Source organism: Prinia subflava, chromosome 4, assembly GCF_021018805.1.
Source record: "Prinia subflava isolate CZ2003 ecotype Zambia chromosome 4, Cam_Psub_1.2, whole genome shotgun sequence".
NCBI classification, from domain to species: Eukaryota; Metazoa; Chordata; class Aves; order Passeriformes; family Cisticolidae; genus Prinia; species Prinia subflava.
Genome location: NC_086250.1, coordinates 469,874 through 496,623, shown reverse-complemented (window position 1 = coordinate 496,623; position 26,750 = coordinate 469,874). Strand labels below are relative to the sequence as shown.

The window sequence follows — 26,750 nt, the reverse complement described above, 5'->3', positions numbered from 1 at the left end:
ACAGATTTTTGTTACCCAGCATTAGTTTTTGTTACCCAGCATTAGTTTTTGTTACCCAGCATTAGTTTTTGTTACCCAGCATTAGTTTTTGTTACACAGCATTAGTTTTTGTTACACAGCATTAGTTTCGCTTGCCCCTCAGTCACATTTGCAGCCTCCTGGCCCTCATGCCCATGTCACAGGCTGCCTCTCATACCCTGCAGGCCTGCAAGGCTCTTTGTAACACTCACTTCAAGCCAGCTTTGGGCTCAAAAACAACACAGATAAAAACACTGAACTGCCCCAGCAGCAGTCAACACCTCCATCCTGGTTCGATGGTTCCAGCTCTCAGTATCTGTGCCAAAGCCAGCTACAGCACCAGCTAATTCTGGCCAGCAGAGCTCATCACTGGGGCTCAGCAAGGGCTGCAAGGGGCCATCACTGAACACAACCAATATTTCCAAACAATATTTTCTGAAACAAAATATAATGCCCAAAAAGCGAAACCTCACTTTAAACTGGCACAATGTTGTCTTTCCCTTTCCTGCTCTGCCAGTTGAATCCCATATAAACCAGCATTATTTGCCTCTGCCGTTGAAGCTCAGCCAGGGTTACCAAGGTCACCTCTCTTTGCCTCTCTCTGTGCTCACTCTCCTCTAGACTCAAAAGTTTGCTAATTGCTCAAAGACTTATTAAAAGTTAGCAACAGAAAGCTGTGCACCTCACACAGCTCTCCTGCTTATCTGTTGCTGCTTAGGCATGCTGGGGTTTATTTTTTCATTCTTTGTGGCTGCTGCTTTTCATCTTTCATGGCTGTTTGTGAGGGCTGGAAACTATTTCTGCATTTCCATAATGTTTGATTACATCATCCCAATTCTCTTGTAACACAAGAGAGAAATACTGAGTATTTCTGCTCTTCCTGAATCATTAAGACTTTCACCATCCTCTGTTAAGCAAGTGAGCCATACTATTGTTAATAATTATTTTATTGCTGTTACCCTTTAAAATGCCTTACTGTCCTTAGGCTGCAAGGTAGAGGTTTCTTTTGCTCCCTTTCAAGTCTTTCCCTTCTTTATATTTCCACAGGCCCCAATTTACATAATTGCTGCCTCCTTCCTCTTTCTTCTCCTCTTCCCCATTTATCTGATATATTTTTAATAGCTGCCTTTACTTCCTCACTTAATCAGGAGGTGCTGCTAACCAAAGATGTCCTCGTTCACGATTATGAAATTGTGGTTTTTAGTCATCTAGTAAAGTTTCCTAGAATAATTTCCAGTTTTCATTCACATTTTCCTGCCCAGATCTCACAATATCTGTGTGAGTTTCTCTTCTCAAACACATCCATTCATCATTTTCTTGGTTGCTTTGTGAAACAGGCCGTGGGAGCATCCTGCACAAGACTAGACAGAGATGTAGAAAACTGACTAGAAAATAAATCTTATGTCTTCCCTTAGACAAGGCAGAAGATGGCAAGTTCCTCATTTAACATCCTAACAAGAAAAATGAGATTATTTTCAGTACTTTTTAGGAATATGCTGGACTAAGGTTCAGGTCCTGTTCAGATTTAGTCTAATTACAGGGTCATTACCAGGAATTACTAAGCTTGCACAGACAGTCTCTTTTCTAGGAATTAACCAGCTCTACTCAGTTTGAAAATTATTGGAAACATGTTTTAGGCATTATTACCAAAGAAAAGAGAGGCTACTGGGAAAATGAGATTAAAAAGTCTGGAAGTTTAAATAAGCACTAAAATACCAAGTACTTCCTTACTGATTCCTATTAAACATTCCAGAAGCTTGTTCTTTATTAACAGCATTGATAATTAAATGTTCTGTTAGTCTGGCTGTGATGCACTTGGGAGTCCCAAGGGAAAAGGCTAAGGCACAGCAATGGCTTCCCAGATTTTTAGGAGTTCCTTGGTGAAAGATGGAAAATGGAGAATGTCCCCTAAAAAACCTGAGATCAGATGAGTGGAGCTGCCTCACTGATGCTGCTCCTTCCTGTTACTTGCTGGGTGGAGAATTTTAAGGAAGCAAAGGAGAAGTGTACGTCATGATGCAGGAGTTTACCAGAACTGAGAGTGCAAATGATTATGAAATTAGAGTCTTGATCACAACTGAGCACTGATTAAGCAAAACTGTGGTAGGACTGTAAAGCTACTTCTTGGTTTTTTTGCAGATTTTTGGGTGGGGTGGTTTTTTTAGTTGGTTTTTTGTTTGGTTTTGGGGTGGGGTGGGGTTGGTTGTTTTGTTTTGTTTTTTGTTTTTTCGTTTGTTTTTTCGTTTGTTTTTTCGTTTGTTTTTGTTTTGAGGGCAAGTATGATAACACACAACAAAAGAAGCATCCAGCTATGCAAAAGTGGAAGTCCTAAAGATCTTTTCTGGTTTTGTTTTCTGGGTGGTGGAGATTTTTTGTTTGGTTGAGTTTTTTCCCCTTTTTTTCCTCCTTAAATGAAGTTGTCTGCAATAGCATGAGGGAAGAGGAAGAAAGGAAGAGAACTTTTGGGAAAATAGTCTTCCTAATCAATATTATAGAAACTTTGCTCCAACATTATAGCTATTTACTTGATTTTAATGTGGCTGTTTGTGGGGAGATAAAATACTGCACAAACCAGGTAAAAATGGCTAGTAGCCAGGAAAAATTAGAAACACAGCAGAAGAAACCAGGGGATTGGGGTGTGCAGTAAACACGGATCTGTCAGGAGGAAAATGACAATTGCCAACCTGAGGATGTCTTCATCCCAGACGTGCTGCTGTTACTTCAGGCCATAGAACTGTGCAAGGGCTGAGGTTTGTGTTTCATGTATAATGCAACAGGAGAAGTAATTCCAGTGCAGGAATAAAAAAGTTGATTGTTTCCCATCAACCCCAGCCTCCCTTCTTAGCTCATTTCACCATTTTAAATCTCTTTCCAGACTAAAATAACACCCACATAGTCCTATCCCCACTGGAGTTCAATTCAGTTATCTGGAAACACAACGATGAAATGATACTGCAACTATTTCCCAGTTATGGTGAAACCAAGAAAGTTTTATTAAAAAAAAAAAAAGGTTTAACTGGGGCAGAGACTAGAACTAGCTACTAAATATTTTACTACAGAAAGATCTGGGAACATACACAATTTGGTGCAGCAGATTTGGTTTTCTGTGCTATTGGCAATTCTTTTTAAAAATTAGGTCACTTTTTCAAGAAAACCGTACTAACTGGCATATGTGGAGATTATACACTGCTGCTTGAAAGAAAAGTCTTTTTAACAGCAGCATCTCCCATCCTATGTCTATTGTTTTTCAGCAAACAACAAAAGATTTGTCAAATTGGAGTGGCTGTATTTAGTCTCATGTTTACACTTCTCTACAGCTGAATGCTAAATTAGAGTTGTCACAGTATCAAAATTCTCGAAGCTTAGCTGGTTTGGGTTTTTTTCTACTCAGTGTTCCTTTACACATCCCTTCAAATTATGGGAGAATTTACTTTGAACATAACTATTTGACTTTTTTCTGGGAAAGACTGTCTTCTACTTCAGAAATATAAATCTAGAGATAGAGAGATGTAGATACATCTATGCAAGGTGTATGCATTGGTCCTTATAAACCAAAAAACCAGAGCAGGTACTGTGGCTGAATGTGGAACACTTGTTTTCTACCCAGTCTAATACAGAGTTATCCTTACTTAACCTTTGGCATCCATCTCTGAAACACACTTTGAGAGCTCTAAGGAAAAAACAACTCTCTCTGCTGGTGGTCAAACGTGTCAGCAGATTGCTCAGAGAGGCTTTGGAGGCTCCACCCATTTAGCACCTTAACGCTGTGACCCTGAGGATGCTCAGGTATCTCCAGCTTGGCTGAGCGTGGAGCAGAGGGCTGGGCCTGCGGCCTCAGGGGTGCCTTTGGCAGCAGCCCTGGGTCCCTGCTGCTCATCCCTCATCCCCGGCAGGTGTGAGGAGCTGCTGGCTCAGATCCCTGCTGGGGGACCCTGAGGCCTGGCAGGGTCAGCACCCACAGCACAGGCACAGGGGAGCTCCGGAGGAGGGCAGTGCTGATGGATGCTGCTGCTGAAACCTCAAACGTGCACGCTGCTGCTGCCAGGGGAGGATGGCTCTTCCAGCAGACTGGCCACAGAGGCAGCCTCCCCTTGACAGAAATACTGCTCTTGAGTACGTGAAATAATTATGAGATGAACATGAATTGAAAGTGCACTTCCTCTTGACCTACTTCCCAGGCAGAGAAGCACAGCTTGATGCCCTCCTGTTTGGAGAGGTAAAATTATCTCTGCATTCCCTGGGCTCCACACAAGCCTCTATTGTTTGGTACCAACCACATGGCTCATTATCGTGCCTGCTACGCAGCCTCTCATAATGATTTCCTTCCCTCTCCTGTCAACACCCAGCTGACTAACCAGACTGGTTCTGGGCAGAGAAGTGGGGCTGTTTACCCCATCAATAAATACACCTCTTTTTTGTTTGTACTGTGAAGGTAAACACGCACAGTGGCAGTGTAAGCTGGCCTCGGGAAAGTGGCTGGCTATTCCGAGGTGCTCCAGGACTACAGGCAGCAGACTCCTTCCTTGTTGAGGGAACAGACCTTTCCTACTCACAAGGCTGTGGGATGCAGCTTTTTACCCCACCACAAATTCAATTACATCTTCCACTAATGCCAGTGGAGTCTGGCTGGGCCCTGAGCCTCCATGGATAAATCCTGCAGCAGCCCAAGGGTTAGAGCAGGACAGTGCTGCCAATTCTGTGACAATCTCCTGGCATGAAGGATGCAAGCTCCAGAAATAGAGCTTTAGACACAGGGCCCTTCCTGTCTCTTCAGAGAGGTCTGTGCCTCTGACTCAGGTGTCTAAGTACAGAGGATGCTCCAGCACAGCTCTTGCTGGCATTTCAAAGCCATCACCTGTTCTGGCACTGCATGGTTCTTTCATCAAAAAAACTGTTTGAAAAGGGAAAAGCTGCTGGGATTTTCTGCCCTGGATACACTTCCAAAAATTTTTTTTAAAAAATCAGTTCATGTGGTTTTTTAGGCATTTATTATAACTGATGTCTTGCTATACCAAGTTCTACTGGAAGCAGTAGAGAGCAAGGGGTCACTAAATGATTTTTAATTAATCCATAACCTGAATAAACCACATGGAAAGAAGTGATAGGATGGTGCATGAATTGCCAGAACAAAATCTCCATTCCAATTTCCCAGGCAGAACTCTGTAGGCCACAGTGAGGAAAACTGCTAGGACAGAATCTGATCATGGGTTGTGTTTCTCTCATGTACATGACACCAAAGGTAACAGCTTTTTCTGCAAACTTCACCCAGGATGAATTGTGAATCAGGGTACATGAATCACCTGCCAAACCCTGCAGTGCGTCAGCGATAAGAGAATACAAATTCAAAAGTGCAGGTGCCATATCAGCAGCTGGAGTGGAGCTGACAGCACAGCCAGGGACAGTGACCACTCCTGAATTCCTTCCTGGCCACACTTTGAATGTCTCATCTCACTTTCCCCATTCAGAAGTGACACATCTGAGCAATGTGACAGATCTGGATGCCCATCTGAGCTCTCCTGCCCTGTCAGCAGTGATCATTTCATTCTGTTTGGGCATCCCTAGCTGCTGCTACAATCTCAGACATCACTAACTAATCTCACAACAACCAGGTGTGTCCCATAACCAAGTGCAGTTCTAGATTTATCTTATCTCAGGGTGTGTGTGCATGTGGTTTTGGTTCGGAGGGGGATTTTTCCCCCTCCAAAGCGGTGATGTAAGATTCTTCCTCCTGAAGACAATTCTGTTGTCAGCAAGGATACTGAGCAGGGAAACTCCTTATTTGAGATTAATTCAAGGAAACTGATTCAAAGGCATTGTTTTGGTTGTCAAAGCAAGCACAGCTGAACTGGGCTCTGATTCTCGTAATTTATTTTTACAGTCTAATTAAATTAATCTTAATTAATTAATTACACTAGAGAAGATTGCCTGAAATCCACACAAATGCTGAAAGCGTGCCAGCTGCAGAGCCAATAGGAGTTATTAATCAGCAGGCTGGGACAGCCAGGCACACCCCAGGGCTGCCCACCCAGCTCCAGCCCAGTGGCTCTTTCTGCCCTGCAGCCTCCAGCTGGAACACAGCGGGAACACAGCGGGAACACAGCGGGAACACAGCGGGAACACAGCGGGAACACAGCGGGAACACAGCTGGAACACACCGGGAACACAGCGGGAACACAGCGGGAACACAGCGGGAACACACCGGGAACACACCGGGAACACAGCGGGAACACAGCGGGAACACACCGGGAACACACCGGGAACACAGCGGGAACACACCGGGAACACACCGGGAACACAGCGGGAACACAGCGGGAACACAGCGGGAACACAGCGGGAACACAGCGGGAACACACCGGGAACACAGCGGGAACACAGCGGGAACACAGCGGGAACACACCGGGAACACACCGGGAACACACCGGGAACACACCGGGAACACAGCGGGAACACAGCGGGAACACAGCGGGAACACAGCTGGCCATCGAGCCAGGCACCAAAACAGGTCCCTGCCTCAAAGGAGAAGGACACTCCACAGCCATTTGCTTAAACGTTGCTTTGGCTTCCCCCATGCAAAGCACTTCCTGTGACACCCTACAAATGTCAGCATAATGAAGCTTGGAGTTTATTTCATCCACCTCCTCCCAATGACAGCAGGGCCTCAGACAGTATAATTTTTCAGAGAGCAGTCCTTTCCTGCACTGTTGCCTGGAACAGCTGCCTGAGAAAGGTACTGTGGCTGAGAAGCTCCCTCTGGTTATACCAGAAGTTCCAGCCCTGTTGGGCTCATTACAGGGATTGACATTTAGCCTAATGGTTAGGAGGGACCACTGCTCATTTTGAAGTGGGAGGCTGATAAATCAGTTAGTGCTTCCACAGTCTGGAAGGCTGGAGGGGTCATGCAGCAAGGTGTGCTGTCCTGTGCTCAGGGACAAACCCACCAGGACACAGCCAGCTCCACTGCAGGAGGCAGGAGCCACCACCCCCCTTCCTCCCCACACCTCTGCTGTTTGCAGAGCTGCTCACAGGCACAGCTTCAGCCACACGAGCCTTCTTAGTAACCCACAAGTGCTTACTAACTCGTTTCTTTTAAAACCTAGAAAGCCCTCCCCACTTCTGAAGCACCAAACTCCATTTCCTGGCTCACTTAAAATACCTCACAGTGAGAAGTGGTACCCTAAACCTTTTTGTCCGTGACCTGGGGTAGAAAGGGATGGTGTTGGTTCCTTCTCCTGCCAGATCTGGGACAAGCAGACCTTCACTATTTATGACTATACAGGAACACTTCTTCCACAGCACAATTGCTCTAAATCATTGCTTTAAAAACTGAGACAGGAGAATGGAGATTATGCTTGCTGGCATCCTCTGTGCTATCAGCAAGTGAGGTTGCACAGAATTTAGGTTAAGGCCAATTTCATTTCTAAACCACTCTCTAATGTAATCTTTAATATTCCTTTATGTAAAACTGAACATCCACAGCATCAGCTGCATGAGAATCTGAGCCCGAAACATAAAACTGCTCCAAGCCCTACTTCAGTGTCCTTCTGGCAGTGCAGGAAAGAAAAATTGAAGACTTCAAGGGGCTAAAATTGACATTCAGGACACATAGCATTACAGCAGGAGAGAGTTTTAACTGGGGAGAAATTTTATGGGGAAGATGTGTGTCACATGGTTTCTATCCAATATTGAAAAGAACATAATCTAGGGCTACAACAACCATTAAAAATATATCACATTTAATAGGGGCCAGTTTCACACACATGACAAACTTCTGAAGTAGCTCTTTTTACAGTCCCCCTCCCAAGCTTTGTTGTAAACATTATTCACTGTTACCTCCCAGTCACAACTTAGTCCAGAGTCTTGTATGCTATTTAAAATGCAATACAAAAGCATAAAATTAAAACAAAAGTAAAATTTCATAGATAATTAATGGTAGAAGAACAAGAGAGAGAGCTCTACAGTTGCTGCATTTCTTTTACTGTATGGATACTTCCAGCACTATCTTAAATGAGTTACATGACCATCTTTGAAGAGCAAAGAATTATAATTTCTGAACTCTTTGCCTTAGACTTCAACCCCTGCTGTGCAGCTGCTCAGATAAATTTTCAGATTATTCAGTGCACTTCTGCAATACCTCCTAACCTAGAATGCCTGTCTAGAAGGCACATAACCCTTTTTACTCACAGTTATATCCAAATCCATAATCCACTGGAAAAAAATCAGTATATTAGCAGAGGCACAGGATAACAAAGTATCTTAATGGTGATGCTTTCAGGGCTACACTTGTGGAGTATAATTTAATTTAACATTGTGAACTTCGGCTGAGATGGACAAAGACAAATGTTTTAATTGTTTAACTTCCACTGAACTCAGTGGAAGTCAGACAGGGAAGTCCCAGTCCCATTTTTCCAAAGTGGGAGACATTACTGCCCACAGCTGTTTCCCTTCTGATCTCTGCCCAACAGTAATTCACAACTGATGTTTAAAGTACTGATCTACTAATGACCATTTTATAACCCATTAAATCACTGCCCTGAGCTTAGCATGCCTAACTCTTACAGCACCATCAAGCTGGGCTGGAGGATGGGGAGGAAAAGCAAAAACACTCTCATCCTATGAATCCTTCTGTCAATATAGCAAGCTATAAACCCAAACAACAGAACGACCCCACCCTTGAAAGGACTCCAGGAAGACAATGGGAAGCCAAAGTTAATATTTTTAATTACCAAGGAAAACCTTCCATTCTATCATTCTATACCCACCTTAAACCTCCCCCATGAGCTTTACTGTACTGTATCCTAAGGCAGGGCCTTGGCCCAGCCTTCAAATTATGAAACTCTTATAAAGCAACACAGCACTGGATCTGCTAATTTCAGCTCTTCCTTCTGCATCCAGGGGTTGGAGTGCATGTTGTGCTGCATCTTTCCTTTGCCCTGAACATAAGAAGGGCTCCCTTGGAGACCCAGTTAACAGTTAACATGCCTCATCCTACCATTTATTGAATTAAATAATTCCCCCCGCTTGCTTTTTTTTTATGCTTAATATCTATTCTCACATCAGTTTTACAAACTAGAAGCCTTTTTCTTTTTGTGTGTGCCTTTTGATGTGAGGTAATTTCATCTCAAGCTTTTGTCTGCTTCGGGTTTCTGTCTCATATGGCCAAAAATACAGGTTCTGGCACAAAACCCCACCTGGATTTTCCTGTTGGTTCAGAGTCCCATAACTTCATTTAAGAGCAGCAGGACTGCAGAGAAACATTTCCTGTGCACCATCATCCCCTAAACAATGTCTGTGTCCCCCCAGAGAAAACACTCTGGATGTACCAACGAAAGAGGAACATTGGAAAGGAAGAGGCAGTGGGGGATTTTTTGGCTCCATCAGTGAGCAGGGACTCAGGAAGCTGCAGGGAAGGGAGGTAATGCTGCATCTGTCAGAAAACTGGATCAGATTCTGGGCTCCCTCTGCTGCAGGCTGCTGTGTGCTCTCAAGCAAGTCTGTGCCTGCCACAACAGGACACACACACGATGTGCTGAGGTGTCTGGGTGCCACTTGACTCTGAGAATAGAAGCATTGTCCCCCCTCCTTGTGGGACACATCCCTGGCCTCTGCCACTGTGGTAACTCCTCCTTGACCTGCACTGAGCCGCAATTCTTCCCGAGAGCTGAGGAGCAAAGAGCCATTGTGCTGACCTCCCTACCTGCCCACAGGCTCAGAGGGACAGAAGCTCACCTCAGCTGCTTGGAGGGGAACACCTCGAGGCCTCTAAGGCACTTCACAGGGTGATTTCCATTGGAACCCTGACCCTGCAGAGGTTTCCCAGCACACTGGCACACCTTTCAGAGCTGCCACTCACACATTCAGGGCTGCCTTGCACAGATGAGCTCTCTCTCCTCAGCCACCTTTTGAGAACCAGTTCAAATGTTTGAGAATGCCTAACTAGGAGAGGAGGCACCTCTCTGTGGCAGGTGTGCATGGCTGGTGCTGTGTGTGGCACAGGGGAGACCAGAACCCCCGAGTCCCTCGTTCATGGATGCAGTGCCAGCAGCTCTGTCACAACCCTCAGTCATGCTCTCCCCTCTTTCCACCTGCATTCACACAGCTTCCTTTCTTGTGCAGACACTCAAAGGGTGGCCAGGGGCACGTCAAGCTCAAAAAGTGCAGATGAACCTGAGCTCCAGTGCCCTGGAGTGAGGGAAATGCTGCAAGATGTAAACCACCCTGGGAATGAGAAAATCATTCCCCCGACTTCATCAGCTTCAGGGGCCTCCCTGCATGACCAGCTCAGTCCAGGAGGATCATGTTCAGAACACAGGAACATACTGCACTTCTACAGGAGATCTGACCCAGCTCTCTGTACCCAACATCACCCACAGGAGGATTCCTGTTCATTGGCAGACAGGGAAAACTAAAATCCAGGGAGAGCAACCAGGATGCCCTGATGGCAACTAGGATGCCCTGAGCCACGTGGCAAATGACAGATTAACCTTGGGCTACCTCACATGAAAGGCAACACCAGGCCACGGCTGGAGCAGTTCTAAATGCAGAGTTACAGCTCACAAGGGAGCATTGCTATATGCTTGTCCCATTCTAAGATTTTTCTCTTCCCCTCCTCAAACATCTGCTACAAACCACAGTCAGAGGGGAGCTGGACCTCTGGTCTGATCCAGTACAGCTGTTCCATGTTCTCTCAGTTTTAGAAATCAACCTGACCCCTCAGCACTGGATACAAACATGCTTAGACTTGGAAGGAGCTCAGTTTTAGGACCTTGCTTTATGAATGTTTTGTATTAAAATTATTTATATGAACACATTTGCTCTTTGGATCTGGCAGCAGTCTGCGATCAGACTCAGCTTTTCTTAATATTTTGGGCCATAAGCCATCCAGCTTGGGGATTTATTCATCTTAACGTGTTTAGCTTTGTAAGCACAATGCAGTAGTTACTGTTGTGCCTCCCGGCTGCTCTTCCATTTTTTATAAACTCATTTTCTCTGCTAACCTACTTTGAATTTTTTTCTTCTAAAGCTGTTTTTAGTCTTCCCCTGCCCCTCTTCTTTTTACTCTTCCCCTGCCCCCTTTCTATTTTTCCTCCCCCAAAACACCGGGATAAAACACTAGTGACTTGAATAGGCTGCGGCTTCCATATCCTGACTTTGGAAATAATTGTTCCCACTAATCCTTTTGAGTGCACTCCCAATTCCATATATTCAAAGAGCTGTCCCCCCCGTCCACACCCGAGTGCTTCTGCTCAACAATCAGAGGTCATGCATCAGCACATTGTCATTGACGGCGCCAGGCAGCTCTGGAGCCCCAAACTCACAGACTGCTCCTGATCTGTGGAGGGAGGCTCCTCCAGCACCACCCTGCCTGCCTTGTTCCCATCCCAGCTACCTGGAAAAGAAAAATGATCTTGTATTCCAGCTCAGCCCTGCAGCCTGCCAGTCGATTCCTGGATCCCTTCAATTCAGTATCATAAATATACTTAACGAGGGAGTTTAATAGAGATTGGGTAAGACACTTATTTGAGCGATACATAATTTATGTTGCCCTGTAGCATAGGAAGCCTGGAGTGGCGTCAGAGCGAACAGAACGGAGGAACTCGCCAGGAGCAGCTCAGAGCGCCAGAGGAGAGCGGGGGAGAGCCGGGACAGAGCCGGGAGGGGCGCGCACGGAGCAGGAGCGGGCAGCGGGACAACGCAGAAAGACAGGCCGGGAAAAGGGCACGGAGACAGGAGCGGGAAAGGAGCGAGCCAAGGGAGGGAGGAGGAGCTAAGCCGGAGATGCAGACGGGCAGAGAGGGTCTGCGGATGAATAAGAGATGAGGAGAGCGCGGAGCGCGCACACCCGATGCGACAAGCGCGATGCGACACTCCCTGCAGCCGGGCGGGGAGCGCCGGGCTCGGCCCCGCCGGGGCTGCCGGCCTCGCCCCGCTGCCCTGCCCGCCCTGCCAGCCCTGCCCGCCGCTCTCCCGGCCCTGCCCGCCCTGCCAGCCCTGCCCGCGGCTCTCCCGGCCGTGCCCGCCGCTCTCCCGGCCGTGCCGCCCCAGGCGAGGCTGCTGCCAGCACCGTGCCCGGCTCGCTGGGCAGCCACAGACAGATGTCTCAGCCCCCTGGTACCAGGCACCCATCTAACAGCAGCTCTGCCCTGTTTGTACAGCGCCCTTGTTCTCACACCCTTAACTCAGCATCACGCAGAGACAAACGATCAATGCTCAGCCTTGTGATGCCGCAAGGAGGGGGGCTGACCCTTCAGGAATAAGGAAAACAGCAGAGGAGAGGGATCAAATCACATCCCTGCACCATTTGGGATTGGTTCCTCTCTGTTTCAACAGGATCACATGTTTTTAAGCCATCTAAGGGGGAGCAGTCCCTCAATATGGGTTTTCAGAATGCCTTCACAGAACATGACCTTCTGCTGGCCTCCTTTCCTCCAGAAGCCTCTGTTCTGCCCCTGACATCATTAATGTTTAAGGCTCAAACACCTTCACAGCCTTGGAGTTTTTACCAGCTCTTTAGAGTTCTATTTTACCTCCTTCCAGTATCTTTTGCCTTCTACCTTCCACAGCAAGGAAGGCTTTGCAAAGGAGCCGTGTACCCACAGCAGTGTCACTGTCAAAAGCTGTAAAACTAAACGCTTTGAGCTATCATCTTAAAAAAACCCAACCCAACAAAGGCCCTTTCCTACCCCAAGCAAGGCCCTTGTTAGGGCCCACAGTTCACCAATAGCTCCAAACAGACACAGCCTTTCCCACTCACTTTGTCATGCCTGTCTTTGTCCCTCCAGGGTGACCACCAGACCGGGGCCACGAGCCCCTTCCAAAATTCAGCCCCACTTCCAGCACCAGACTCTCCCAGGATGGCTTTGGCCGTGCTCTCCCAAATCAAACACGGCCACTCTTGCCCAGGGTTGCTCAAAGAGACCCCGGGTCACAGCACACCACAGGAGCCAGGGCCCTTCCCTAGTGACCTGCCTAGAGCATGCAGGAAAGATTACATTTTCTACTTATTTGGTACAAAAGGATCAAAACAGGACTCATCACTGACTGCAGGCATGTCCAGCAAGCACCCAAAGAAACCTCTCCTCCTTTGCTGAGGCACAGGCTGGCCCTTACCCCTGGCTCTGAGGGGTAACCACCAGGCAGTGCTGAGGGCAAGGCTGTAATCTCACTGCAGCTGACAGGAGGCTGGTTACTGAGAGCTGAAGCCTCTCTGCTATATGGAACTGCTGTTTTTCTTTCTTTTTAAGAAAGAAGAGAACAGTTTATTGCAGATACATCTAAATCTCTTGTAGCTCTTGCCTTTGCTGATGGTTTTTTACCAGCTTGTGATGCTCAGGGTGAATGGAAAACTATAATCCACCTTTTTGTTGTTGTTGTCGTTTTGTTTTTAATCACTTGGGTCAAGAGAGCAACAGGTGAACTCACTTAACAATGGATGGCTAAAAGCAGCCAAATTACCTGCACCTTGCCATTAGGTTAAGGGCAAGCAGCTGATTTTGCTTTTGTAAACAGCTATTTCTTTCCACTGCCAAAAAACACCTGCCTGAATGATTAATTAAGCTTGGGTGTGAGGGATCCCACCCCTTGTCTTGTTGCATTTCAGTGCCTGATGGCTCGAAGAAATATTGCCCTTGGTTTCAGAAACAAACCCATAGACTATTTCATCTGCTCTAGCATCTTGTGTAAGCCAGAAGCAAAAAAATTGTTCAGGCAAGATATAAAGCCCAGCCACTGCCAGTCACAGAATCATAGAATGGTTTATGTTGGAAAAGACCTTTAAGATCATCAAGTGCAGCCACTAACCTAATACTGCCAGGGCCACCACTAATCCACGTCTCTAAGTGCCACATCTGCTTGTCTTTTGAATTCCTCCAGGAATGGTGACTCAACCATTTCCCTGGGCAGCCTGTTCCAGTGTCTAACGAGCCTTTGTTGAAGACAGATTTTTCCTAATATCCAGTCTAAACCTTCCCTGGTGCAGATTGAGGCCAGTTCATCTTGTTACTATCTCTTCTCACTTGGGAGAAGAGGCTGCCCCCACCTAGCTAGAGCCTCCCTTCAGCCTCTGTAGAGAGCATGAATCCCTCCTGAGCCTCCTCCAGGCTGAACTCCCCGGGTCCCTGGGCTGCTCCTCACAGCACTGACCCTGCAGAGCCTCCACCAGCTCCACGGCCCTCTCTGCACTTGCTCCAGCACTCAGTGTCCTTTTTGGAGTGTGAAGGGACAAAAGCAGAACGCTGATTTGAGGTGCAGCCTCAGCAGTGCCCAGCCCAGGGGATGCTCCCTGCCCTGCTCCTGCTGCCCACACCACTCCTGATCCAGGCCAGGAGCCATTGGCTTCTTGGCCAGCTGGGCACACTGCTGGCTCCTGTCCAGCCGGCATCTCCAGGCCCTTTCCCACCAGGCAGCCTTCCAGCCTCTCTCCCCCAGGTGTGTAGTGCTTCAGGGAGCTCAGTGACCCAGGGGCAGGACCCAGCTCCTCATCTTGTTCAGCCTCAGCCCCCTGATCCCTCTGCAGAGCCCTTCTACCCCCAGCAGGTCAACCCTCCCACCCAGGAGCTGCCTGCAAACTGAGGGTGCACTCCACCGCCTCATCCAGATCATTGGTAATGATTAAACACAACTCCCAGCCCAGAGAGAAGATCTGTCTCTAATCCTCTGTACGTTTGAGTTTTGTCTGTGTCCTGAAGGAAGAGAATTTAATATTCTTTGCAAAATCCCTGGCTTTTGGATAATCTACATTATTGTGACTCTGGACAAGCTTGTTTTCCACGTAAATACCCCTTATTTTTTTAACCTTGCTGAGCTCTTGATCACAGCTAGTATCTTGTGCCTGTTAATACCACGAGGCAACTGTGAGGGAAACTGGGTACCCGCAGCACGTTTAAAACATGCAAGTTTGACCCTTTCCCAGGCTTCCTGGCTAAACCCCGGGAGAAGACAGCCTCCCCCTGGACACAGAGGTGTCTGCTGGGTCAGCAGTGCATGTGGCTCTCCTGTCTCCCCAGGGCATGAACCCCCACCTGCGGGTCAACGGGCCCATGAACATCAACCACTACGCCACCAAGAAGAGCGTGGCAGAGAGCATGCTGGACGTGGCGCTCTTCATGGCCAACGTCACCCAGCTCAAGGCCGTGCTGGAGCAGGGCACCTCCTTCCAGTACTATGCCACCCTCATCGTGCTCATCAGCATCTCCCTCTTCTTCCAGGTGATGATTGGGATTCTGCTGATCGTCACCGGTAAGGCGGTGCTCCCTGGTGGGGCAGGGTGCCCTGCAGGCTGGGCAGGGTGCCCTGCAGGCTGGCATGGGGGGAGGGAGAAGCCTCTTCCCCAGACCAGCTCCTCTGGCTCCATCAGGGCTGGGCAGGGGTGGCAGGGTGGTCAGTGTTACTCAGAACGGAGGGTGGGTTGTTTTTCATGTGCACATCTCTAAGCACAACTCTTCCTTCACTTTCCCACTGCTGCCCCCCGTCCCAGTGAGAGTGGGGATTTGGCCAAGAGGGATTTCTTGCTGCCCCTGCTGTCATGTGCTGCCTCATGCAGCTCCTGCAGACACTACACTGGCTGTATTTTGTATCCTACTTTGTCTGGGACCTAACAGAACAATTCAGGCAGAGGTATTCCCTATATGAATCTCACATTTAACCAATCCTACAGTTTTCCTGGTGGCCTACAGGCAGTGCATTAACACCAGCACTGGTTTGCTGGTGCTTGCCCAGTGCTCCATCTGACACAGGAGTTGCTGTATTTCAATCTCCAACAGATTCCCAGCACTAAAAACCTGCAAAATGCTGCATTTCCCTGTATATGCTACGTGGGTTTTTATGGGGACAGGGGATTGGAGGCTTTGGGAAGTCTGTGATGTGTTCTTTCCCCATCACACACACCACAGGTTTTCCTGGTGGCAGCTGTGGTGGCTGGAGCCAGCTGGCAGGAGAAAGGGGACAAGGGGGACAAGGGACCAGACCATGGCTGCTGCTGGCACGGGCTGCTGGCCAGGCAGCCCTGCTCACCAGGGCACTGCTGTGTCTGAGGGATCAGTGCCCTCAGCCAGGACTGTTCCTGTGCCCGGGGCTGGCAGCTGTGTCACACACAGGTGACATCAGGGTGGCAGGGGGCACTGTCCTCCCAGTGCAGAGCACTGCAGCCCCTGTCTCCCGTGTGCCACAGCCTGCCCTCACCTCGGCCATGCAGGCTGGGGGGCCATGGCAGTGTCTGCCTTGTGAGCAGCAGTACCTTGCTTATTTAGGGTTGACCCATTGCAGGGCCAGGGCACCTCCATGGCAAAACAAAGAATTTTTGCCAAAAAATCAAAACAGGATGAGCTTTTCCCTGCTCTGTCCTTCTATGTCATCCTAGAGCAAGCTGTGGCTCCTGCAGCATTCCTGTGACTGCTCCCTCTGCTTTTTGGCCTCAGCCCTGGGGCACCACGAACATTTACCAGGCAGGGGAGGCTTGCAGGGGCTGGGGGACTTGGGGTCAGTCTGCAAACCCCCTTCACTTTTTGCACTGTACTGCACAGCTCGTTTGAACCTGAATGACATTGCAAAGCAACCCCGCCTGAACATCCTCAACAACGCTGCCACAGCCCTCATCTTCATCACAGTCATCATCAACATCTTCATCACAGCCTTCGGGGTGCAGAAGACTGGCCTCTACCCCACCAGGAATTTTGGACCTTATTAATCCACGGGGCAATGGACTCAGGTAAGCAAGGGCGAGTTCCCATCTCTGCAGCCCTGGAGAGGGGCTTTCTCCTCCTCAGAAAACATCACTGCAGCGTGGAGAAGGCAAAGCTGCACAAATTAACACAGCCTCTCCAGAGGCACGCTGCTGTCCCACAAAGACCTGCAGCCACTGAACAAACTCCTCCTCAGAGGAGGAGGAGCTCTCCTCCCCTGGTCTCTGAAGCAAGAAGAGCACACATCCCAGCCGCGGGGATTTATCAGCACCAAGGAGTTTTGGGGGGGCTGCTGAGCTCATGCTAGATGTGAGCAGCAGCTGTGGATGGGAACCAGAGCTGGGGAACAGAACTTGGTGTGTTCTGGGAGGAATCCCAGGCAGCAGCACTATCTGAGCAGAAGAAAAGGAAGGTGATGGGCAAGGCAGGGGGGGAGAGCTCTTTACAACAGCCACTGCAGTTTGGCAGGGACTGTTTTAGGCACCTAATGCTCATTTTCAAGGAAGCTCTGTAAATCAGAGTTCATCCAATGGTTGGGATCCCACGTCACGTCAGTGAGGGAATGACAAGTTCTTAAATCAAAAGCACTTTAGCTCAAGAAGTAAAATTCACATTTCTTGCTTACATGACCTGCAAAATGTAAACAGAGTTTAAATGCAATGTACCAGGACAACAGCCAGCAAGAAAGCTCAACAGGCACACGCTGTGGTGAGGGTGGTGCAAAGGCCAAAAGCCTCTCAAAAACCTGCAGGTTTGGGATGCAGAGAGGGGCGAGGGCTGAGGAGCAGCACCCCAGACGTGCAGGCAGCTGAGGTGCCCAGCTGTGAGTGCCTCTCTCTGGCCATGCACACGGAGGAGTCTGAGTGACCTCACCAGTGCTTCTTGTCCTCCTGCAGGATCCGGGCACTGCAGCTCTCCTCCACCGACCTCGGCAGGAGCCCATCAAACCCACAAAACTGGGTCAGACTCCAAACCCGTCTGTGCCACAGCACACAGGCCCCTTGCTGGAATGCTTCTGCACTTCTGAGGGGGGACATTGCCTTTCCAAGCTAGAGCAAACTTTGCAACAGAAAACTGCAGGAAGAGCAGCAGGTATTCATTTTAAAAGTGCAGTTCTGTAAATCTCTTCTCTTATTTTAGCTGCCTGCTTCACATATACAATATTGGCTCTATTGGTAGACAAGACTGAATGATTTACTTTGTAGGCTAAATAAACAAATCCAGCTTTTTTTGTCTCAAACATAAGTTGATGCCCTTAAAGCAATTCTATCTAATAGTTTACCTCCCAAATGTTGGAACTGATTTCTCAAACTAAAAAAGAACTTTTCCTAGGAGGACAGAATGGTGTGTGTACAGGGAGATACCTAGAAGCAGTTCAAATGTTCCCTTAGTTGTTTAAAATTCAATGTGACATAGTTCAGAAAACAATCAGACATTTCCAGCACTGAAATATTAACAAGGACAGAAAACAGTTACTGTGGTCTGATGTCATCATCAGGGACCTATCAGGAATGATGTCAGAATAGCCTGATAGTATTTAGTAGAAAATGAAGAAATATTATACGTAAGGACACAGCCTAGGCTTATTGCCACAATGAAAAATTACAGTTGAATAGCTTATTACTTTATTAAAAAAATCACCATTATCATTTATTTTTATCTCTAACATAAATGTTTTAAAATGTATTTAGTTTATAATGATAGCTCTGGTTAATTCTCTTGTATTAGAACAATTTTTTAAAAATCATTTGAATTAATGAGGTTCAAGATTTTTATTAAAGAGTAAAAATTTTTTATCCTAAATTTTTTAACTCTGTAGTCATGCTAAAAAATGGTATTTTAATAGCCTTAATGTAAGCCTGTTTAAGTAATTACAAGCTCTTTTGATTATTAAATGATTTTTCCATTGTACTGCAGAATCAGAGTTTAATATGGACTTCTCAGTTTGTCTATCCTTTCCACCCCGAGAGAAAAGCCATGAGAACATCCTCACACCGGTCCTCTGGAGCTGCTGGGAATGTCTGACACTTACAAACAGACCCAGACAGCCTCCACTTGTACTCTGTATTTTCACAGAGCCACAGCAGTGTCAGTCACCCGTGGTGCTTTTCCTGGGCTGTGAACGATCCTGCCCAGCACGGCTGGGCGAGGCAGGGCCAGCAGCACCCCACACTGGCCAGCAGCACCCCACACTGGCCAGCAGCACCCCACACTGGCAGGGACTGCTGTGAGCTGGAGCAAAGTTGCATAAAGAGGGTAGGGTGGCAAATACCAGCTGTGTACTCAGCAGGACCTGGAGGGGCAAAGCTGCCTGAGCTCTGCCGGGGGGAGCAGGCAGGGACTTGTCCTCACCTGGGCCTGGGGTGACTCCGGGTCTGCGGCTGAGCTCCGGGCTCGGGCTGGGACTGGCAGCAGAGAGGGGTGGATGTTCCTGGGAGCCTGTCATCCCTCCTCCTCGAGGAAAAGGCTTCACTCCAGAGGCAGCACAATGAGTTGCAGGCACAGCAAAACCACAGGCCAAGGGCTGTCAGCCACTGCTGGCTGGCTGGGTTCATGGGAAGGTGAAAAATTACATCTCTGCGTGCAGACCCCAAACCCTAGGACTCTCTGCTGCATGGAGCAAGAGGCAAAGCAATTACCATTGATGACTGAACTGTAGAGAGGGAAAAACAGAAAAGATTCAGCTGGGAAAGACACGGAGAGGGGAATTTCATTACCAGATCTTAACTTCATCATTGTTTCAGAGAGCTGCTGATCAGGTACGGCAGCCTGTGAGTCCTGCACGAGCAGAGGGAGCTTCCTGCCACTCATGCCAGGCAAGCAGGAGACTGGCAGCACACTGAATACTTCCCCTCCATCTCCTTTAATGTTAATGATTGCTTGTTATAGTGAAATCACGCTCATTAGCAACCTTGGCTGCCTTTTCCCCTCTTTGTGTGTGACTCCCATTGCTGCCAAGCTTTTGATACTCGAAGAAGGCACAGTTGAAGTGAAAATGGGCCAAAATTGAACCCAAATAAGCAGCTGCTGTGGAAGAGCTGAACTCTCGTTTGTGTAGGCTGAGCTCAGGTCTAGGCTCCCACCTGTGGTCTTCTCCAGGAACTGTCCTGTGCTTGCCAGGAGCACCACCGTGTTTTCCACATTCCCTCATCACATCACACTCATGCTCTGCTGAAATGTGTATTTGTCCACCGTTCCCACCTTGTCTCACATGACAAATCCATTGCACAGGAGGAAAGCTGTTTAGGTGCCATCCCCTTTCCCCCAGATCTCGAGGGGACTGAACAGGGCTCACTGTTGGCTCACCCTGCCCCTGCCTCTCCCAGCCCCCCTGGCTGCAGAGCCCCTGTGGCGTGGGCAGTGACCTCTCCCTGGTGCTGCCTGTGCCTTCAGCTGGTGAAGACAGGGAGCACACCTGGATTCTCAGGTGCTGCACAGTGATGTGGGTGCAAGTTAACACACAGACAGAAGAGAGCTCTTGTAGGAACACAATGTATTTATAAAACACCAAGGAGAACCTGTATGTCCCCCAGCTCCAACAGAGAGGTGGCCCAGGAGTCATCTTGAAGGCACAGAGCCACTTTAAGGCAGGTAACTTAGAGGTACAACTCAGATTTTCAACACAAGGCATCTGTATCTAAAAAACAATCATCAACTTCAGACATTTGTAGGACATGAGGAGAGATGTTCATAGCGGGCAAACATTAAGACAATGATGAAACAAATAAAATTTTCACACAATACACTTTGCTCAGCTTAAAAGCCAGCCCTTCTTCATTCCCTTGCCGACCTGCAAAGCAAGTCTGAGCACCACACTTCAGTCCTGAGGACACAGTCACATTTGTAGGCAGAGCCCCCTTGCCCTGCACCTCACATTCGGTGGCCTGGACTCCCAGCCTGGTCACCCCCAGCTGCAGAGGGTCTCTGCTGCAGTGTCCATCCCCTCCCCAGCCTGGTCACCCCCAGCTGCAGAGGGTCTCTGCTGCAGCAGTGTCCATCCCCTCCCCAGCCTGGTCACCCCCAGCTGCAGAGGGTCTCTGCTGCAGCAGTGTTCATCCCCTCCCCAGAGCTTCCGGAGCAGTTTGCTCCTGGCCTGATGCAAGGAAAATCCCATGCAACTGGCTTCCTCCAGCTGTCCAGACAGGACACAGCCAGGACACAGCCAGGATGCATATGAAGGCCAGAAACTCCAGCACAGCTTCCTAAAAAGATGTTGGTGACAGAAATGTGACCAGCTGTTGAGGGGAGTCAGCTTCCTGGCCATGTTCTTTCACTGCATGGCTGAGGGATCTGCTCCTGCTGTGCTTCCTGCTCTCCTCTCTGTGGCTCTGGGGAGAAAAGCTGCAGCTTGCTTTGGAAGAGGGGCAGCAGCCTCAGAGCGAAGCCCAGCACTGCTCCTGCAAGGTTTGCTGCTGGCCAGCAAACTGGGGAGTGTGGAGCCCCTTCTCTCCCCACAGCCAGCAGTGAGGTCTCTGAGCATGTCACTTTTTGTCCCCATGGGCTCTCCCAGCTCCTCCACGGAGCTGCCAGCTAGTGCCAATTAGTATTAATCACGTTTACTGGTGCAATGCTTGGATACCAACTGAGAATTCCCACTAAAAGGGAAGAACGTTTGAGATGGCAGCTTTGACAGTGGGGAAACTGGCCATTAGGAAGCTGGACTGAAAACCAACTTAGTAACTCCTAAGTAACTCCTTACATCTCCACCAAGGAGTCCTCACGAGGTAGTTCTGCTTACCACTGGCCTGGGTTACAAGGAAGGGGTGTGAAGGAGGGGGTACAGTCACAGCTGAAAAATGGGGGCAAAATCCTCAAATTCTGCTGGCAGTGCTGCTCTGAGGGGTGCACCCCGCTGTCCAGTCCACTCTTTGCTGGCTGTCCTCTGTGCTGGGGAAGACTCCTGTCATTTTTGCCAAGTGAGTTACCTTTGGATGCACCTAATTCTTGCCAGTGCCTGCAGAGGGATGCCAGCTGCTAACTGCAGGTGCTGCAGAGGACATCCACAGGCAGCACAGGGTGCAACAGCTCCTGCTCCCTGTGTGGGCATCAGGGAACCCAGCAGCTCCCCATGTCCAACCAGGGAACCCAGCAGCTCCCTCTGCAGCCCAGGCACCAGGGAACCCAGCAGCTCCCCCTGTGCAGGCACCAGGGAACCCAGCAGCTCCCTCTGCACCCCGGGCACCAGGGAACCCAGCAGCTCTCCCTCTGCAGCCCGGGCACCAGGGAACCCAGCAGCTCCCCCTGTGCAGCCCGGGCACCAGAGAACCCAGCAGCTCCCTGTGCAGGCACCAGGGAACCCAGCAGCTCCCCCTGTGCAGCCCGGGCACCAGGGAACCCAGCAGCTCTCCCTCTGCAGCCCGGGCACCAGGGAACCCAGCAGCTCCCCCTGTGCAGGCACCAGGGAACCCAGCAGCTCTCCCTCTGCAGCCTGGGCACCACGCTGCTCCCATCTGCAGCCCGGACAGCTGCTCCTGCCGCGCCCGGCCGTGTCCCTCCTGCCAGCCTCTCCCCATTCCACAGGCCCTGCGTGCCACGGCCAGCCTGGGCAGGCTCCGGGAGCCTGGAAAGCAGCTCGGTGCACACTCGTGCAGCTGTGCCCGTGAGGGACACACAGGCTCTGACTTGCACCCAGAGCATGACTGACACTGCACATTCCAGGCACAAACACAGCTTATTGCAACATTGCATCACAGGGCTCTGGTCTCCCAAACTCCTTAATACTTAAAAAAAAAAAAATCCAAGAAAGTGTTGAGTGTTGTCTGCCTTCCTTCTCCAACTGCCATGATTTAAAATCTGCATGGGTAAAGTACTTTCCCTCAACAGGAAGACTACTCTGGCTTGAGCAGCTGGCTAAAGCTGCCTCTTCTGGGACATTCAGTGTCTCCCTTCTGGCAAAGGCTCCACAGATTCAGAGACAGCCATCTCTCCTGTCTACTTCTCACCACAGCTGCCCACTGCACAGCAGAACTTCCTGGTGTCTGCTTGACTCTGTCTAGATCCATCACTCACAACACCCAGACTGGTGCAAACAGATGATTTGACATGATTTCTACCTCACGTGCCAGAACTCGCATGTTCAGTTTTCTACTGCAATAGCAGAACTTGATGGACTTGTCAAGCACCACAGACCCAGTAATGAATGAATGAATGCCTATTCTGAATTGGCATTTACTCCATCAGCAAAGAGCAAAAAACTCTAGTACCAGTCAGCTTTGCTTGTATTCTGCACACATCCATCACTCCTTCCCAGCCACTCCCCACAGAGCTGGGCACCACGAGCAGCACCCTATGCCACACTCGCCCCTCACGCCTGAGACCTTTCCAGCATGGTATGGGGACACTGCAGCTCCAGTGTAAGGCTCTGGGTGAGCTGGGATTTCTGGGTTTATACAGTCTTCTAAGGGTAAAAAAATCTTGCCTTACACTAACAGGAGTTTTATGGGATGAGACTCCCCTGTAGCACCAGGCCAGCTGTGGGCTCTCTCCACAGTTCTTGCATCAATGACAGCGTGGGTTTGCCCCTCCTTTTGTTCACTCTTCTGTCCTCACTGCTGGTCACACCCAGTGCATGTGCCAAGACCTGAGGCCACCTCCTCCTCCGTACAGGCCAGAGCTCCCAGGGCTGTTCAGAGATGAAGCACCAACAGCTGTGCTGGTTCTCCAACCAAGCCTGCTCTCTACATAAGAGTCAAACTGTGACAAGACACAACTGTGAGGCCATTAAATTAACTTTTAGAACTTATTAAATTAACTTTTAGATGCTGCATAAATGTACAGGATCTTGAGAGCAGAAGACTCTGTCTCCTCTTCTGACAAATCACAATATTTCAACTAACAAAATATTGCCACTTCTTCCCTGCTAGGGTTTCCCTGATATTGTTAGGACAAACAGACGTCTGTCAAATAAGGCTGAGAAGTTCCTCCTGAGATGCCCCGTTAGGTGCTCTGTACTGACCCACTGCCCTCAGGGCGTGGGTCAGTAATTCAGGTGGAATTGTAACATCACCCTTGCCAGCTCACCCAGCTACAGGCAAACGTGGCTCTTGGAAGGGAAATGCATCTGCAACTCCATCCATGGCCCAAAATTTGCTGCACACGAGCACAGTTCTTCATAATGACCGAAGTGAAAAGCACAGAGAAACGTCTAAGCACCAGCAGCCTGCAGTGCCTATCAGCCCCTCTGCACCCAGATTTCCTTCAGTCAGCACACGGGCTCGTGGGTGCAATACCGGCCAGAGAACTTTGGTCCCCTGTCCAAAATCAGGGGTACTGGAGAGATGGCAAAGGAGGGGAAATGGGGACAGTTGTGGGTTTGTTTTGGTTTTTTTTCCATTCACGTTTTGAAAGAGAGGCAGTGTTGCTCTGAATAAACCGTTCTGGGCTTAGCTGGGATTTGTGTTTGTTTGGTGCAAGACTCATCAGGAAACACGGCCCCTCTCCCACTGTCCCTCCCCCAGACTGCACAGCAGCAAACAAAGCCCTTCCCTTGTCACACCTCCCCAGCCACACGCGGTCCTGGATGCCGACAGGAGTCCTGGATGCTGACAGGAGTCCTGGATGCTGAATGACAGGAATCCTGGATGCTGACAGGAGTCCTGGATGCTGACAGGAGTCCTGGATGCTGACAGGAGTCCTGGATGCTGACAGGAGTCCTGGATGCTGACTGACAGGAGTCCTGGATGCTGACAGGAGTCCTGGACGCTGACAGGAGTCCTGGATGCTGACAGGAGTCCTGGATGCTGACAGGAGTCCTGGATGCTGACTGACAGGAGTCCTGGATGCTGACAGGAGTCCTGGACGCTGACAGGAGTCCTGGATGCTGACAGGAGTCCTGGACGCTGACAGGACTCCTGGATGCTGACAGGAGCGGCTCCCGCCCGCCAGCCCCTCCTCGGCTGTGCCCTGCCTCAGAGGCTCTGCCGGCAGAGGAGGGTTTGGGCACTATGCTGTGTGCCCTGCTAAAGTGCACGTCTGGGTGAGATGGTGGCAGTGCTCCCAGCAGCTCTGGGGGTGACAGCTACACCTCAGGCTTCAGCTGGCGCCGGTTCCACATGCCCCGCTTCGAGTGAAACCAGTGGAAGAAGTTTCTCAGGGAGAGACGCTCCACTTCCAGCCCGGCCTGTAAGATCCTGGCAGAAAAAAGAGTAGACATAGGGAAGATTTCATCACAAAGATACTGAGGGACTTGCTTCTGCAGGACCTGATGGGCTTCCCCTCCTGAGCACTTGAACAAGGAGAGTGGATTCCTACCTGTCCAGGAGCTCCCAGTCCTCTCCTCCCCAGCGGTCCCGAAACTCTTTTGTGTTCATGCCTCCAATTTTGTCCAGGTCAGACTTGTATATGCCCAGGAGGCCAAACCCATTGACCTCCCAGTAGCCTGAGGAGAGCACAAAAGAGGCAAAGCTTTGTTGGGCTTTTGAACCATTGATGGCTCCAGCAGAGCCATTGTACTTTTAGCACAATGTTGACACCAGGGGGTAAACTCAGCACCAAGGCAGAGCCAACCATGCCAAGCACCTTTGGGAATGAGAAAGGCTCGTGGACAGACAGCATGGTCTGTCCTGTCAGCTTGTTAGCAGAGCCTCTCTCAGATCCTGTCTGGCAACAAAATTCCTGGACTGCCCCAGCTTCCAGGGCTGTCCCTGTGCCTGGATGGCTCAGGACGGCCACTTCTGTCCAAAGGAAATCCTGTGCTGTTCTGCGTCTCTCCCTCCACCTCGGCTTGGTCTCCCTCACCCCTGCTCTACCAGCTCTCCTCAGGACAGGCTGTGCCCCCTAAGAAGAGAGATGGTCAGACAGAAATAAAGGATGGTTTTTCCAAGGTCCTTAAATCCATAAAGAGCCCTAGCAGACAACCAGGAGAAACACCAGATAAAGGGCTCTGCTAGCTTTTTGCTCTCAAATTCCAGGTACCTGATGCTGTTAAACCCCATCCTATGTCTAACACACACTGACCCTGTGGACCTGGAAGTACCTCAAGGCTCCAGACCTTGACAGTGCCAGAGGAACAATGCAGAGGAAGCAGGCACATTCCCCTTTCCCCAAGTCTGAGCCCCCTTACCATCAGGCCACTGTGGGGACATGCCGCAGTGCAGCCTCATCACCATGGGTGCAAAGGCCATCCTGCCCTCCACGCAGTGCTTCCGGATGGAGTCAATGACTCCAGCGGGGAAGTGGATGTGCAGGTCACACAGGAACACAATGCTGTGTGGGTCCTGGAACAATCGTACCGGGTGGGAAAGAAATAGGTTGACTTTCAGGAAATCTTTCTTGAGGGGCAGGAAGACAGAGATACGGGAGTCAAAATCGCATTTCTGCATCAGAAACTGAGATCCCCAGGGCTGGCAAAACATCCACTGAGTGGCTGTTCAGTGATGAGTGAGAAATACCACGACTGTGACCTGGCACAGCCAGAATCACAAAGCTGCTGCTGCTGCTTTCCCTCCTGTCTGACAGCCCCAGCAGGTGGACCAAGAATCACACAGACACGGGCTCCTCAGAATAGAGACCCTTACTCTGGAAGGACAGGAAACACATCTACATTTGAACTGGTCTGCTAGGCTACTCCCTTCCCTAAAACCCAGTGTGTTCAGCACCAAAGGCAGTGGCAACACCACACACACACTACAAACCTCCCTGCCCACCCAAGCCCCCCCAGACTCACCGTCACGAGGTCTATCCCCGCCTGCAGCCCAGCAGAGCGCTCGAAGTTCCCCGTCAGCTTCAGGTACTGATAGCTGGGGGCCAGAGGGGAAAGGGAATCTGAGAGGCACAGGAGGCACCACAGGCAGTGCCACATCAGCGCCGGGCTCTGGAGCTGTCCTCGCCCCCTGCACCCTCTGAAACACAGGAAACCTCTGCTGGGGGAGTGCACAAGCCCAGCACTGCTTCTGGTCACAGGGTGCCCAGAGAGTCTTGCCCCTGAACAGAGCCCAGCAAAACTCTTCTCAGGTCTAGCCCAGCTCTGTCCTAGGATTAGACCTGGAAACCCCTGGCACGTAATGGGAATGACCAGCCAAAGCTGTCAGATCACAGCAGGGTCATTCCAGCAAGCAG

At 49.7% G+C, this 26,750-nt stretch overlaps 2 protein-coding genes across 3 annotated transcripts in view; one reads left to right on the top strand and one right to left on the bottom strand.

The window, feature by feature from the left end:
* Positions 1-18,605, top strand: part of NINJ2 (ninjurin 2) — a 39,544-nt gene extending 20,939 nt beyond the window's left edge. For both annotated transcript variants that reach the window (XM_063395060.1, XM_063395062.1), the window contains exons 2-4: positions 15,021-15,252; positions 16,536-16,720; positions 17,591-18,605. In XM_063395060.1, coding sequence (XP_063251130.1) covers positions 15,021-15,252; positions 16,536-16,699 — 396 coding nt within the window. In that variant the 3' untranslated portion in view covers positions 16,700-16,720; positions 17,591-18,605. The remainder of the gene's footprint in view (positions 1-15,020; positions 15,253-16,535; positions 16,721-17,590) is intronic.
* Positions 18,606-20,170: 1,565 nt separating this feature from the next.
* Positions 20,171-26,750, bottom strand: part of B4GALNT3 (beta-1,4-N-acetyl-galactosaminyltransferase 3) — a 55,483-nt gene continuing 48,903 nt past the window's right edge. Inside the window, exons 17-20 of the mRNA XM_063395052.1 lie at positions 26,359-26,431; positions 25,756-25,909; positions 24,945-25,071; positions 20,171-24,823 (exon numbers count right to left, since the gene is read on the bottom strand). Coding sequence (XP_063251122.1) covers positions 24,712-24,823; positions 24,945-25,071; positions 25,756-25,909; positions 26,359-26,431 — 466 coding nt within the window. The 3' untranslated portion in view covers positions 20,171-24,711. The remainder of the gene's footprint in view (positions 24,824-24,944; positions 25,072-25,755; positions 25,910-26,358; positions 26,432-26,750) is intronic.